This window comes from Anser brachyrhynchus (assembly GCF_964034855.1).
Source record: "Anser brachyrhynchus genome assembly, chromosome: 2".
Lineage (NCBI taxonomy): Eukaryota > Metazoa > Chordata > Aves > Anseriformes > Anatidae > Anser > Anser brachyrhynchus.
This window is the reverse complement of record NC_137695.1, coordinates 4,970,182-4,982,670: the sequence shown is the minus strand read 5'-3', so window position 1 is coordinate 4,982,670 and position 12,489 is coordinate 4,970,182. Positions and strand designations below refer to the sequence as shown.

General features: G+C 47.0%; 1 protein-coding gene across 2 annotated transcripts in view; it reads right to left on the bottom strand.

The window, feature by feature from the left end:
• CRHR2 (corticotropin releasing hormone receptor 2) overlaps positions 1–11,729 on the bottom strand; it is a 157,392-nt gene extending 145,663 nt beyond the window's left edge. For both annotated transcript variants that reach the window (XM_080582150.1, XM_080582152.1), the window contains exon 1: positions 11,531–11,729. In XM_080582150.1, coding sequence (XP_080438276.1) covers positions 11,531–11,596 — 66 coding nt within the window. In that variant the 5' untranslated portion in view covers positions 11,597–11,729. The remainder of the gene's footprint in view (positions 1–11,530) is intronic.
• Between the last annotated feature and the right edge of the window lie 760 nt (positions 11,730–12,489).

The following is a 12,489-nucleotide window of genomic DNA, read 5'->3' as shown; positions in this document are numbered from 1 at the left end:
AGGAAAGGAAAGGAAAGGAAAGGAAAGGCTCATTAATGCGGAATTTGTGCTTTTGTCACACAAGTACTCTCAGAATTTACTAACATGAAGTAACAAAAACACATATACAGCAATATATGATACATGCAACATGCCTTAATGGATCTACATGGAGAGCTGTGGGCACAGAAGTATATCTGACTCAACATAATAATGCCTCCTCGCAATTCCCACCAGGATTTGTGGTTATTTCATGCAGATTAGAGAGGATTTGTAGCTTAATTTAAAAACAATCAGCATAGACTCCTGATCTGAGAGATTATTGTGTTCTTCCAAGTAGTGATATATATATAGAAATAAAACAAACACTGATACTGTGATTCACCCACATCGGAGAGGTTGGTTTCTTCTCTCTAACATGTAGGAAATGGCCACAGCAATATATACACGCCCAAACAGCTATGAATAGCAGACAAAGCTGTCAGTTTATAGAGTCATAGAATCACAGTATCAAGGTTGGAAGAGACCTTCAAGATCATCTGGTCCAACCATCCACTCCCACCAATGTCACCACTAAACCATGTCCCCAAGCACCACGTCCAACCTCTCCTTGAACACCCCCAGGGACGGTGACGCCACCACCTCCCTGGGCAACCCGTCCCAATGCCTGACTGCTCTTTCTGAGGAGAAATGTCTCCTCATTTCCAACCTGAACCTCCCCTGGTGCAACCTGGGGCCATTCCCCTCTAGTCCTGTCACTAGTTACTATGAGAATAGGCCAACCCCCAGCTCCCCACAGCTTCCTTTCAGGTAGTTGCAGAGAGCAATGAAGTCTCCCCTGAGTCTCCTCTTCTCTAGACTAAACAACCCCAGTTTCCTCAGCTGCTTCTCACAGGACTTGTGCTGCAGGCGGCTACCACAGAGATACAATGAAAGTTTATTATTAACATCTTGAAAGTTTAAATATTGAGCAATTAGAAGCAGCAGAGAGGATGAAGTCAGCATGACTGGAAACTGAAAGAAAGAGCTGAAGTGGAAAAGGATGACACATGACAGCGCAACATTTGCTGCCAAGATGGGAGAGCGAAGCTCGGGAGGCACTGGATGCTCCCAAACATGGACAGACACATGCACTCTGCTTTCCCATTCTGACGTAAGAACCCCCAGATACCATATTCTAGTTGTCTAATAAAAACCAACTTTTTAGAAAGAGCTGTATGTTATACAGGCTCCCTGTAACACACTGGCTGGTGGCATGCTGAACAAAAGCAGAGGTGCTGACATCTGAGACAGCTGCGAAGTAGCAGAGTGAGTATTCCCCCCTACAAAATATGTAGATCTCGTACTTATGAGGTCCTAAAGAAATCTACCCTGTGAAACTATAACAGTATCTTGTCAGAAGTCCTCTCCCAGAGAAGCAGTGGGATTCATCTCACATAGCTCAGACCTCCCAGTACAGAGAGCTGCTGGGAGCTGATCACCAAGGGTCCCCTTTGCAGTTCAGGGAGAGAAGCAAGAATTTTTCTGGTGCAGTTCATCTGCCATAGTCTAATTCAAACGAATCAGGCCCTGGCCTCCACTGGTTCCTTAGCTGGGTCTCACCCAGTGTAAGGACAGTGTAATTTGTAGGAATCTCTGCTGCAGGTATGTACCTTTAATAAAGTGAACCCCTCCTAATTTTTCTTTAGACACCACACACAAAAGTATAGGTAAAAACATTGAGGAGAGGAGAGGAGAGGAGAGGAGAGGAGAGGAGAGGAGAGGAGAGGAGAGGAGAGGAGAGGAGAGGAGAGGAGAGGAGAGGAGAGGAGAGGAGAGGAGAGGAGAGGAGAGGAGAGGAGAGGAGAGGAGAGGAGAGGAGAGGAGAGGAGAGGAGAGGAGAGGAGAGGAGAGGAGAGGAGAGGAGAGGAGAGGAGAGGAGAGGAGAGGAGAGGAGAGGAGAGGAGAGGAGAGGAGAGGAGAGGAGAGGAGAGGAGAGGAGAGGAGAGGAGAGGAGAGGAGAGGAGAGGAGAGGAGAGGAGAGGAGAGGAGAGGAGAGGAGAGGAGAGGAGAGGAGAGGAGAGGAGAGGAGAGGAGAGGAGAGGAGAATTTTTATCCTTTTTTATTCTTTCAATTAGGCAATTCAAGTAAATTAATTTGAGAAATCCTTCTGGCTCAAAGGCAACCAGATTAATGGTAAGCTCTCCAAATACACCATTTCTACAATGAGATCGAGTACTCATCTGAACGTAAGTCACAGTAATTTTTAGAGCTGCATAACAGAATTGGGAAGGAGTAGCTCAGAGCAGCAGTCCAATTAAATGCAAAAAAAAAAATGTTAGTTTGTGCCCACAGAAGCTCAGTTGAGGGAAACAGATGCATCTAACTTCACCATGAAAATATAATTAGTGGAAGAGCTTCATGCAGCAAATTCAAAGCAAATCCCACTCTTCCTTGACAAAACCCAGACCCTGTTCAAATACAGCTTGGGAGTTTCCAGGGTAGGTGGGCATCTGGCAAGTTTTACAGGGGTTCCTGCCATCATCAGTACTTGCATGTGAAAACAGATGCTTTGGGGAAAACTCCAGGTATTCAGTGGAATGTGCTTATAAAAAATGCCAACGTTCATCTGAGAAGCTCTTACTCTCCAACAAGAGATAGCAATACAGCAAGGAGAGCCAGAATATCTGCAGGCTGCTAACAACTTTAAGGAATAAGCACAACCCTCTGACTGGAGAGCGCTACTCAGAGAGGGAAAATGGGACAGCCTGTGAGCGGAGGGGATGGAAGTCTTTCCCGTGGTGAGGATGGCTACTTTCCTGTAGCGTGGGTACTTCTGACCAAGGTTTATGCAAGGGGATGCTCATTAAAGGATGGTGCTAGAGAGCTACCACAGTGGAAATATTTTGCTTATTGAATAACCAAAAAAAAACCCTCATTAAATCATAAAATATCCTGAGATGAAAGGGACCCACAGGGATCATCGAGTCCAACTCTTGGGTCCCTAAAGAACCACCCAAAACCCGGACCCTGTGTCTGAGAGTGTTGTCCAAACATCTCTCAAACTCCGGCAGCTCCGTGCCATGACCACTGCCCGGGGGAGCCTGTCCCAGTGCCCGACCATCTCTTGGTGAGGAACCTTTTCCTGACATCCAACCTCCCCTGTCCCCGCTCCATTCATTTCAGTCCCATACTTAAGATATCTTTGGCCATTCTCAGCTCTGTAACTTAGCTTTGCTTAACACAGCAGCATTTGGCAGTGTACAGTAGTTTGGCTCCGCTTCACCAGAAAAATAATTTCCATTTGTGATGGAAGGTCTAAATAGAAGTTTTCACAGGAACCTGCAACCTGAAGCCTGAGCCAGCTAAGGTTACAGTAAAAGGAAAGATTGCTTCCCCAGCTCCTGAAAAACGCTCTCCTTTTTGAGTCACCCTTCAGCTCTTTCAACTCCCCGTCACTATTTGCCTCTATGTTAATCTTAGAGGCCAGCTAATACCAGCTGGTGATCCCCAAACGATTTGGGAGATGTTGCCCTGTGATCCTACAGGCCAGCATGTATTTGCAGCTCTTCCAGGAAGTCTGGAAAAGCAGAATGTAAGTCTGCAAGGAGTGGGAAGTGCGACCTCAGTTCAATAAAGCAACTGAACACATGCTCTGTTCTAAGCATGAAATTAAATTCATCGTAATTCAGAAATACATTAAAAAGACTCAAGCATCTGCTACACTGAGGCCACAACTATCAGCACGGCTGTCTTTGGAACTTGAGGATACACCTTCACGAAGCATCTGCCTATGTGCTTTGCTGAGGAAAGGAGTCAGGGAGAGGTTCTTCACCCGCTGCAAGGCATGCATGTGCTCCGTGCCTTTCTGGGTACACCGAGAAACTGCTTAAAGCAGTTTAAGCATTTTAAATGCTTAAACCATGAGCCAGCCTGGACTGACCAAGCCTCCATGCCCTCCCAAAGAAAAGTGAGATATTAAAAAGGATTAAAATAACATTTGAATCATGGGCTACAGTTGTCTTCAAATAAAACTGTTTAAAGGAAAGACTTTTCAGTTTCATACTCTTGTAGAGTTTTGCTCCTCATTCCCCGTACCTGTGGATATCATGTTCAGTACCTGGAATGGGAGCAAGCCCTTCACAGCACTCCTGGCTTCACGTGTGCCCTTTTCCTTGGTCTTTACATCATGACTAACTCTTCTCCACTCTTTCCACACAGTTCACGTTATCATAAATCCCCTCAGCATCTCGGCTGGGATTCACCCCACTCAACTACTTCATAAGCCATTGTTTTAGTGGAAGACAGAAGCACTATCAAGGCACCACCCATGACCTCTGCTTCAAAGATATAGTTTAGCATGAGATGACTTACACACTGGTGACACACCACACAGGGAACCCAGGCTGAGTAGCTCAAATTTACAAGCGACACTTACTCAGATGAACATCAGTATCTCAGCTATCGCTCCCAGGCAAACTACCTGAGCAGGACCTGCAAGGATCAGTCACCCATCCATTGTTATCATGCCGCCACTCACACTTCAAGGCCTCCCTTCAATGGGCTCCCAAGTTCCAGCTCATCAAATACAAACTCTTCATGCTTGTTTTTCTGCCAGAATGCTCCCACCTTTTTTACCATTACCGGTTCTGGATCAAGACTTATCCAGACAGTGGTATCTGCACTCATTGTCAGGTGAATGCAAGCAATGGACCCTCTACATCCCCCATAAAATGTTCCTTTGGCCCAAGACTTCATGGCAGTTCACTGCTGATGAGCAATGTCACCTCATGCTGTCCATCCACAACTTTTTCCCTAAAGCTGCTAGCTCTTGGGCTGGAGCTCATCATTAGTTTTTGAAAAGTGCATATCATAGAGAACTGGAACAAGAGAAGGTCTAAAATCAGTTTCACACACACACACACCCAAAGGGGAATTACAGAGCTGCTGGACTCTTCTCAGAAGGCATCATTCACGGGTTGCAGCTAGGGAACAATCTAACAGGACATGACAAAGAAGTATGCACCATGACGGTGCCTGAGCATCAGAAATGGGGTTCAGAGATGTTGTGAAATCCCTGTGTTTGCAGAATTCTGAACGAAAACTCAGTGAGGCCCAAGCAGCAATATCTGGTTTTGGAGTTAGCCTTGCTTTGAGCAGGTGACTGGACAAGAGACCTCCAGCAGTCCATTCCAACACTACTTTTTTTTTTAATGTTGGTAGATTTTTAAATTTCATTATTCTAGAATATATAGTCTCTATGGTAATAAAAAATAATAAATAAAATAAAGAAAAAGAAGTCAGCAACTCCCAAACCCTTCTAATTGGCAGTGTTATAATTAACAATTTACAGGCTGTATCTTGATTTTTTTTTCACTCATATTTCTAGTATTTTGGGCTCTGTTCTCACAGTCATAATTAAAAGATTATGCCAAATGCCATGAAAAAGTACTTTATTTTTTTTTAATATATTTAAAGGTAGAATTTCCATTTTAGCATTCTTTTCTATCAGAAATAAATACCGAAAGTCTGCAAAGAGTTGAAAATATTCATTAAATTAATGAATATTCATGAAATTCACTTATTCACTTATTCACTGGGGGGTTGTTACTGTTAGGAGGTTCTCTGAAGTTCAAGATGGACTAAGTAGCTGATCTCCCAGCAGACGGAACGTGGCGCAGGATGAAGAAAAGTCCTCACTCCATCTGACTTGGAGCACACCTGGTCAAACTGCTGTCATCTGCTCTGAGCGGTCATTCTGCTCTGCTTGCCAGCCAAAGGGTAACTCTGGCTTTCCTCGCGGATTTGAAAGAGTCAACCAGCAACAGAAGGTGCAGGCTGGTGCCTGGACGTCCTTGCTCCCAAGACAAGGAAACAGCAGGAGCAGGAGCACAGCGGGAACTGGAACTGCGAAAGCTGAGCAGTGGCGCCTGTGATGGCCACACCGCAAAGCAGAGCCGGGGGAGCTGGCTCATGCGCTACCTCTCTGCTCCTGCTGGCATGAGACTCCTGAAACCCAAGCTGTGGCTGGGCTCTGGGAGTCTGCTACTGCCACTCAACGGGAATCAATACTTTAGTCCGTGCAGGAGACGCCTGCTAGCAGAGCCTGGCTGCCAGCCCTGCCGACAACCCGCTCAGGCTCATCAGCTCACTTCCTTTTACTCGCTTTCGCCTTCTTCCCTCCTTCCTCCCAGAACTTCCCTTCCGCTGGAAAAGCCACCCCTGTTGGAGGACAGCAGTCTCAAAAGTGAGGCAGCACAGAGATAACAGCACTCAGAAAGCCTCCAGTGTCTCAGAGACTTGGGTAGCAGCAAGAGAGATTATCCCACAGCCCTCAGAGGCGGGTGGCTCTCTTCCAGTTCTCTGGCACCTCAGCTACTATTACCAGGGCAAGGGCTTAGCATTGTAGCGAGGACAGCTAATGTATTTTGATCTCCATCTGCATTGCTCACTATTTACTTTCCCGGCATACACAACCCAGAGCAGATAGTTATTCAGCCAGGATTACGCAAAACTTTTTAGAGCTTTAATTAGTTTCACTTTCTTACAGCTCTGTCGAAGAAGTACTTTTCATCTCTCGAAATACCAAGTGGATTTCCTTTCGTATTTAGAGAAAACAAGCCACCTTCCTGTACAAACATGTCATTTAATGGCTCATTCCCAGAGGACAGCTTCCAAGTTGAGCTCCACGACAGAGCTGTCAGGCTGCGGAAGGAGACACGCAGGGGCACAAGCAGCACGCTCCCAGCACCTGACTCACTGCACGGGCTCGTTTGCACTGCCCCAAGGTACTCGCGAGCCAGAGGTCAGGACCGGGTGTCGAAACCCATCTCTGTGCACTGCCCTTCTCAGAACGCTGCTGTCACTACCACAGCCCTTCCCAAATGGCTCGGCCTTTGGCAAGCTTGGCCTTTGGCAGGCCTTTTGCTTCGAGAGCCAGTCCAAAGGATCCCAAACTGAGAAGCGATCGCTGCTTACAAAACCACAACGTGCTGTATGGCAAAGACCAGCATAGGGAGCATCTAACAGTCACCTCCACGCTGACACCAAAAAGTGGAGGAGAAAATTTCATACATTTGGCCATGACTGGTGAAATTCAAGCAGCCATTTATCTGAAGGACAGTACTTGATGGCTGACTCTCATCGCAGTGCTAAATGACTGGTTTCTATTCGTCTTCTCTTGTCATAAGGACTACAGAAAATTTTATCAAGCACTTCAGAGGAAAAATAAAATGCATAAAGCTCTTTACCCAACGCTAGCCAGTTCAAACCAAATATAGCTATTTACATAAGAATTAAACGGATTAGCTAAAAAAAAAAAAAACACAACAGTATTCCATTATAAAGAAGTAGGTTGATAAAGCAAACCAGCAACAAGTGTTTAGTTGTCAAGGCTGGCACTTATGAACAGAAAGATAATGAGGCAAAGATGATGTTTATGCATTGCTTTGATGCATAACATTGCGTATCTAGAGGGGCAAGGAGGTGCCACAGGCTCACTGGACAGCTCCAGCTTCACCTCTCAGAATTAATAGCTGCAATTTAAGTGAGAACAAACTACATTTGAGATCAAAACTGGCATAGGTCAAAAGAAAAGGAGACTGTGTACATGGTCAATATTTGATTTAGTCATTTCAATTTACAGGCACAGAGCACAAATGTAAATTACTGAAGAGGTGTTATTTACTGTATAAAATTCTGTTCTAAAGTAAACCAGCTTTCCCCCAAAGTCTCCTTCTTGGGTTTACAGTGCTGCAAACCTGAAAGTGACAAACTAAAAATGATCGAATTCAGCAACGAGCAAAGTGTGTTTTTACCACCTACATTTCCTCACTTCCCTCCCACAAGATTAAAAAAAAAATAAATCATGCAGAGCTATTTTAAAAATCCAGAAATATGCAAATTTTTGTTCTAATGCCATTTTTTTTTTTAATATTTTGTTTAATAATATAATGGACAACACAAAAATAAAAAGAAAGACAGAAACACACGTCCTTAAAAAGCTGGTATTATCCACTAGCCTGGTATTTTCATTGTGAATCTCTCAGATCATCACATCACCAGCAAGATCCCACAGTAATCTCTAGCACAAAGAAAGCTGATCGCTGGACTCAAAGCAATGAAGAGTTTGCTTTGGAGGAAAATGCCTCCCTCAGGCACTCATGGAGAGCCCTGAGCAATGGGAGTACGGCACGCTCCATCTAAGCTAATAAATCAAACAGTGCGAAGGTCTGTTTTAAGCACTTAATCATTTACACTGTTAAATTTTTAGGATGGTTCCTGGCCACGTTTTTGCCCCAGGCAATCCAGCAATATCTCAAACAGTTCCCGGGAATGATCTGGGAGTGAGGCTGCACCATGGACTGTTCTCAATGCGCAGCTTGTACACAGTCCCTATTTTAGAGTCTGAAGGAATGTAATAGTATGGGTAGAAGCCGCTCTCAGGCATTTGGTCTGAAGGTTGAAAAACTGTCCTAGCAATCTTAACATACTAGTAGACATACAACCTCTGTGAGTGAAACAAAGTGTGTGGACCTCATAGTCCTCGCGCTGCAACGAGATCCCAGAACTGTCTTCCCCCAGCAGCTTCAGTGGCGGCATGCAAGAAGCAGGGCAGGCATAACTGCAACGTGTCTGGTTTGCAGCACGAGGACCGCAGAGTTCAGGTGACTTAATCATTATTTCTCCTCTGCTCTTGACAGAATAGTAATATCTAAGCAGATGTCTTGCATGAACAGAAGCAAAAGTCTGCTTTCTCTCTGGCTAAGGGCAGCTGTGAGTATCACTGAAACGTTTCTTGGCAAAACCACCGTCAGCCAACATCAGCCGTTCTTCGTTGCGTGCAACCACCTCCTTCAAACGTACCGCAAGTATCACACAATGGCTACAGCCCTGTGAAAGCACTCCAACAGCAAAGGCTGCTCATAATGGGTTATTTATGCTGCATTAGTTCACAGTAGCACTGAATTTTGGCAGTCTTAGACCAGGAATATTATTTAACTTGTCACCACTGGCTGATACACTCTAACTGCTCTGGTTTTAACAGCTTCAGGAGAGAATATGAATTAAAGCAAGCTCTGCTTTTGTTTTTGATGAATAATCCTCCCCCCCCCCATCCAAATTACATGAGCACAGCAAGGGCTCTATATCAAAATGTCAAAAGATTTGTTTAACTTTGTGTCGTGTTTTTTTCTTTCTTTCTTTCTTTTTTATTTTTTTTTTTCACTTTCAAGTATTTGCATTTTCCAGTGTATCATATGTACAGAAACCCTTTAAGAGAACATAAATCTCAGAGCCTACTAAGCAAGTCTTCACCCTCTTGCTGACCAGCCCTGTGAAATCTGACAGGCCGTTTGCACCAGCGTTTTCATCTGGCAGATCTAATTCCACGCTAGAAAGTTGCATCATTTCATACCTGCAGTTCCCATAAAGCACAATTGCTCAGCTGCTGTGAAAACTTGTTTCCTTTACTTAATCACATAAGGGCCGGCTCCCACAAGCAGCCATGCCTTTTCTCAAATCCACAAATGTGAATACAGCCACTGACTTTGAGAAAACATTGAGGTGTTTTCAAGTTAAAGGGGAATTTAAGAGCTTTGGATTCAAGCCAAAGTTTTCAACTGTTGTTCTTAAGCTTCTAGGTGGAAAGTTTTAGCCACCTGTAAAGCAGATACAGGTTTACCAATAATATTTACAGTATTTGCAGGTGAAAACATTCCCCAAAACCATAAAAGCTCTGCTTTTTCTACAACTGGAGCATTCAGAGCTGTTCTAAACATAAGATCCTGCTCCAGCGCGTTATTTCCATATAATGCATAGACATAGACACGAGTCTGTAGCAAACATGCGTATGCTACATCCAAACAAGCTCCTCCATATAAGCACACTCAGATTATACCAGAAGTACACATTTGTCTCAGAATAAACACATTTTATGGAAACTTGGCATTTTGATTCTTAATCTGTGGGTTCTTTTTTTTTTTTTTTTCTTTTTCAGTGCAGCTGTTTCATTTTTAAAGAAGCAACCCAACTACCAAAATTTGGAGCAGTAATTCAAATGCAAAACTACAGGAAAGTGAAAAGACTGTCCGCAGGTTACATGTACAGGGGAAACGTGAGAGTTTTGATTCACTAAAAATGAATTAGCCTGGCAGCTCTGGGTACCTGCGTACTTTTGATAACCTCACTAGCAAGAAGTCCCATGTGCACTGACCTCTGACCAGGTAAAAAGGACATTGACAGATCTGAGAAATTCTCAGTCTTCTAAGAAATCTACTGCAAAGTTATTAAAACAAAACTGTTGCTCATCTTTGGAGCCTTTTGCTTTCCCAGACCTGTCTTCCATCTGCCCTTGTTTGTAAATTAGATCACAATAAAAACAAGCAAACAAAAAAGGCAGAACACCCAGAAAAAGAACAGATTTTCTTCCTTTGCTCCAAACGCACTACAGTCCAGAAGGATCCCTGCCCCTTTTTAATGCTGTGGGAACAGCCATAACAAATTACCAGTAAGACCAATGCATCTCCTGCTTAACCTCTCGCATTTGCTTTGCAAGTATCACTTAACACACTTAACTATCACTAAAACAAACAAGCCACCAAAGAAGTCAGCCTGACTTAGGAGCGTGGTCTAGGAAAGCTGTTTTAAGTTCAGACTGAAACAGGCTAATCTTTCCCGCACCTCATCCCAGGGAGAAGCTGATGATGAAGGACCACAAGGAAAATCCTCTTTCGTTTTACTCTGGAGAAAGTCAGAGCAAACACGGATGGATGCATGGGCTGAACCACCAGTGTTTGCTGATCCCTGCCGTGAAGAAGTGATGGAAACTGAGCACATGCTGCAAGGAGAGCAAGCGGGGCGGGAGGCTGGGGACAGCAGCCAGGGACACCCAACCGGGGTGGTGGCAGGAAAACCCCTTTTGTCTGGGGAAGGGGCACCCTCAGGGCAGGAGCTGTGACCCCAGTGTCATCCTTGTGCTGGGCCTTTTTGCCAAAAGACCAAGGAAAAGGGATGGTGAGGCGGTTTCTTCACGGAGAAGGGGAAGCCAAGAAGGGCTTTGAGGGGATGGTGTCACCCCCAGAGGTGGGCGGCCACGGGGAGAGGGTATTTGAGCACTGAGGAGTCAAGCGGGATCCATGAGGGATCGGTTAGCGGCCACCTGGACGGGTTCCTAACTACTGAGGGAATGGGTGGGATCCATGAGCGATCTTTCAGCAGCCACACGGATGGGTCCCTCAGCACTGAGGGGAACAGACAGGATCCATGAGGGATCTGTCAGCAGCCACCCGGACAGGTCCCTCAGCGCTGAGGGGACGGGCGGGATCCATTAGCGGCCACCCGGACAGGTCCCTTCAGTACCGAGGGAACAGACGGGATCCATGAGGGAACCGTTAGCCGCCACCCGCACGGGTCCCTCAGCGCTGAGGGGGACGGGCGGGACCTGCGAGGGACGGGGCACGTCCCCCGCTCCCTCACAGACCGAGCGGGCTCCCCGCGCTCGTGGGGCGTCCCCCGCCCTCCCTTCCCTCCCTGCCTGCCCCCGCGCCGCCCCTTCCCCGGCCCCGGCACTTACGGGCAAGAGCAGGAGCGCGGCGGCCGCCGCCGCCGGGAGGCTGCGCTGCGGCGCCCGCCCCGCCATAGGGGCCGGCGGGGCTCGGGGGGGGGTCTCCCCGGGGCTGGCGCTGCCCGCTCAGCCGGTGGCTCCGCGCTGCCCCGGAGCTGGCATCGTCCCCCCCCTGCTGCTGCCCCTGCCCCCTGCCCGCCGCCGAGGAGCCAGCCCCGGAGCCGCCGGCGTGTCCCAGGGCAAACCCCCGGGAGGGAGGGAAGGAGGGAGCCGGGCGGGGGAGCCAAGCCCGCCCTCCGCCCCGGACGCCTCGGGGATGGAGGCGGCTGGGGCGTGAGGGGGAGAGGGCCGGGGACTGCGACCCCCAAAGCCTCCAGAAATATAGTCTAGATTTCCGTTTCCCCCAGGAATGCAAAAGAGGTCAGTCACCCCCCGCCCGGCACTGGGTGCAATAGTGCAATATGGACTTCACTGTGCACAATACTCCAGGAGCAATGGGGTCATCCCTTCCTCAAGCACTAAGAGCTATTGTGATCCCCTTCCCCAGGCAAAAGGGATGCCTTCAGTGCAAACCTCCAGAAATAAGGAGGATCCTTTCAAACACCTGTGTACTGGGGGTTCTGCTGTCCCTAAGTTGTTTAGTCTGGAGAAGGGGAGGCTCAGGGGAGACCTCATTGCTCTCTACAACTACCTGAAAGGAAGCTGTGGGGAGCTGTGGGTCGGCCTCTTCTCACAGGTAACTAGTGATAGGACTAGAGGGAATGGCCTCAAGTTGTACCAGGGGAGGTTCAGGTTGGAAATGAGGAGACATTTCTGCTCAAAAAGAGCAGTCAGGCATTGGGACGGGTTGCCCAGGGAGGTGGTGGCGTCACCATCCCTGGGGGTGTTCAAGGAGAGGTTGGACGTGGTGCTTAGGGACATGGTTTAGTGGTGACATTGGTGGTAGGGGGATGGTTGGACCAGATGAG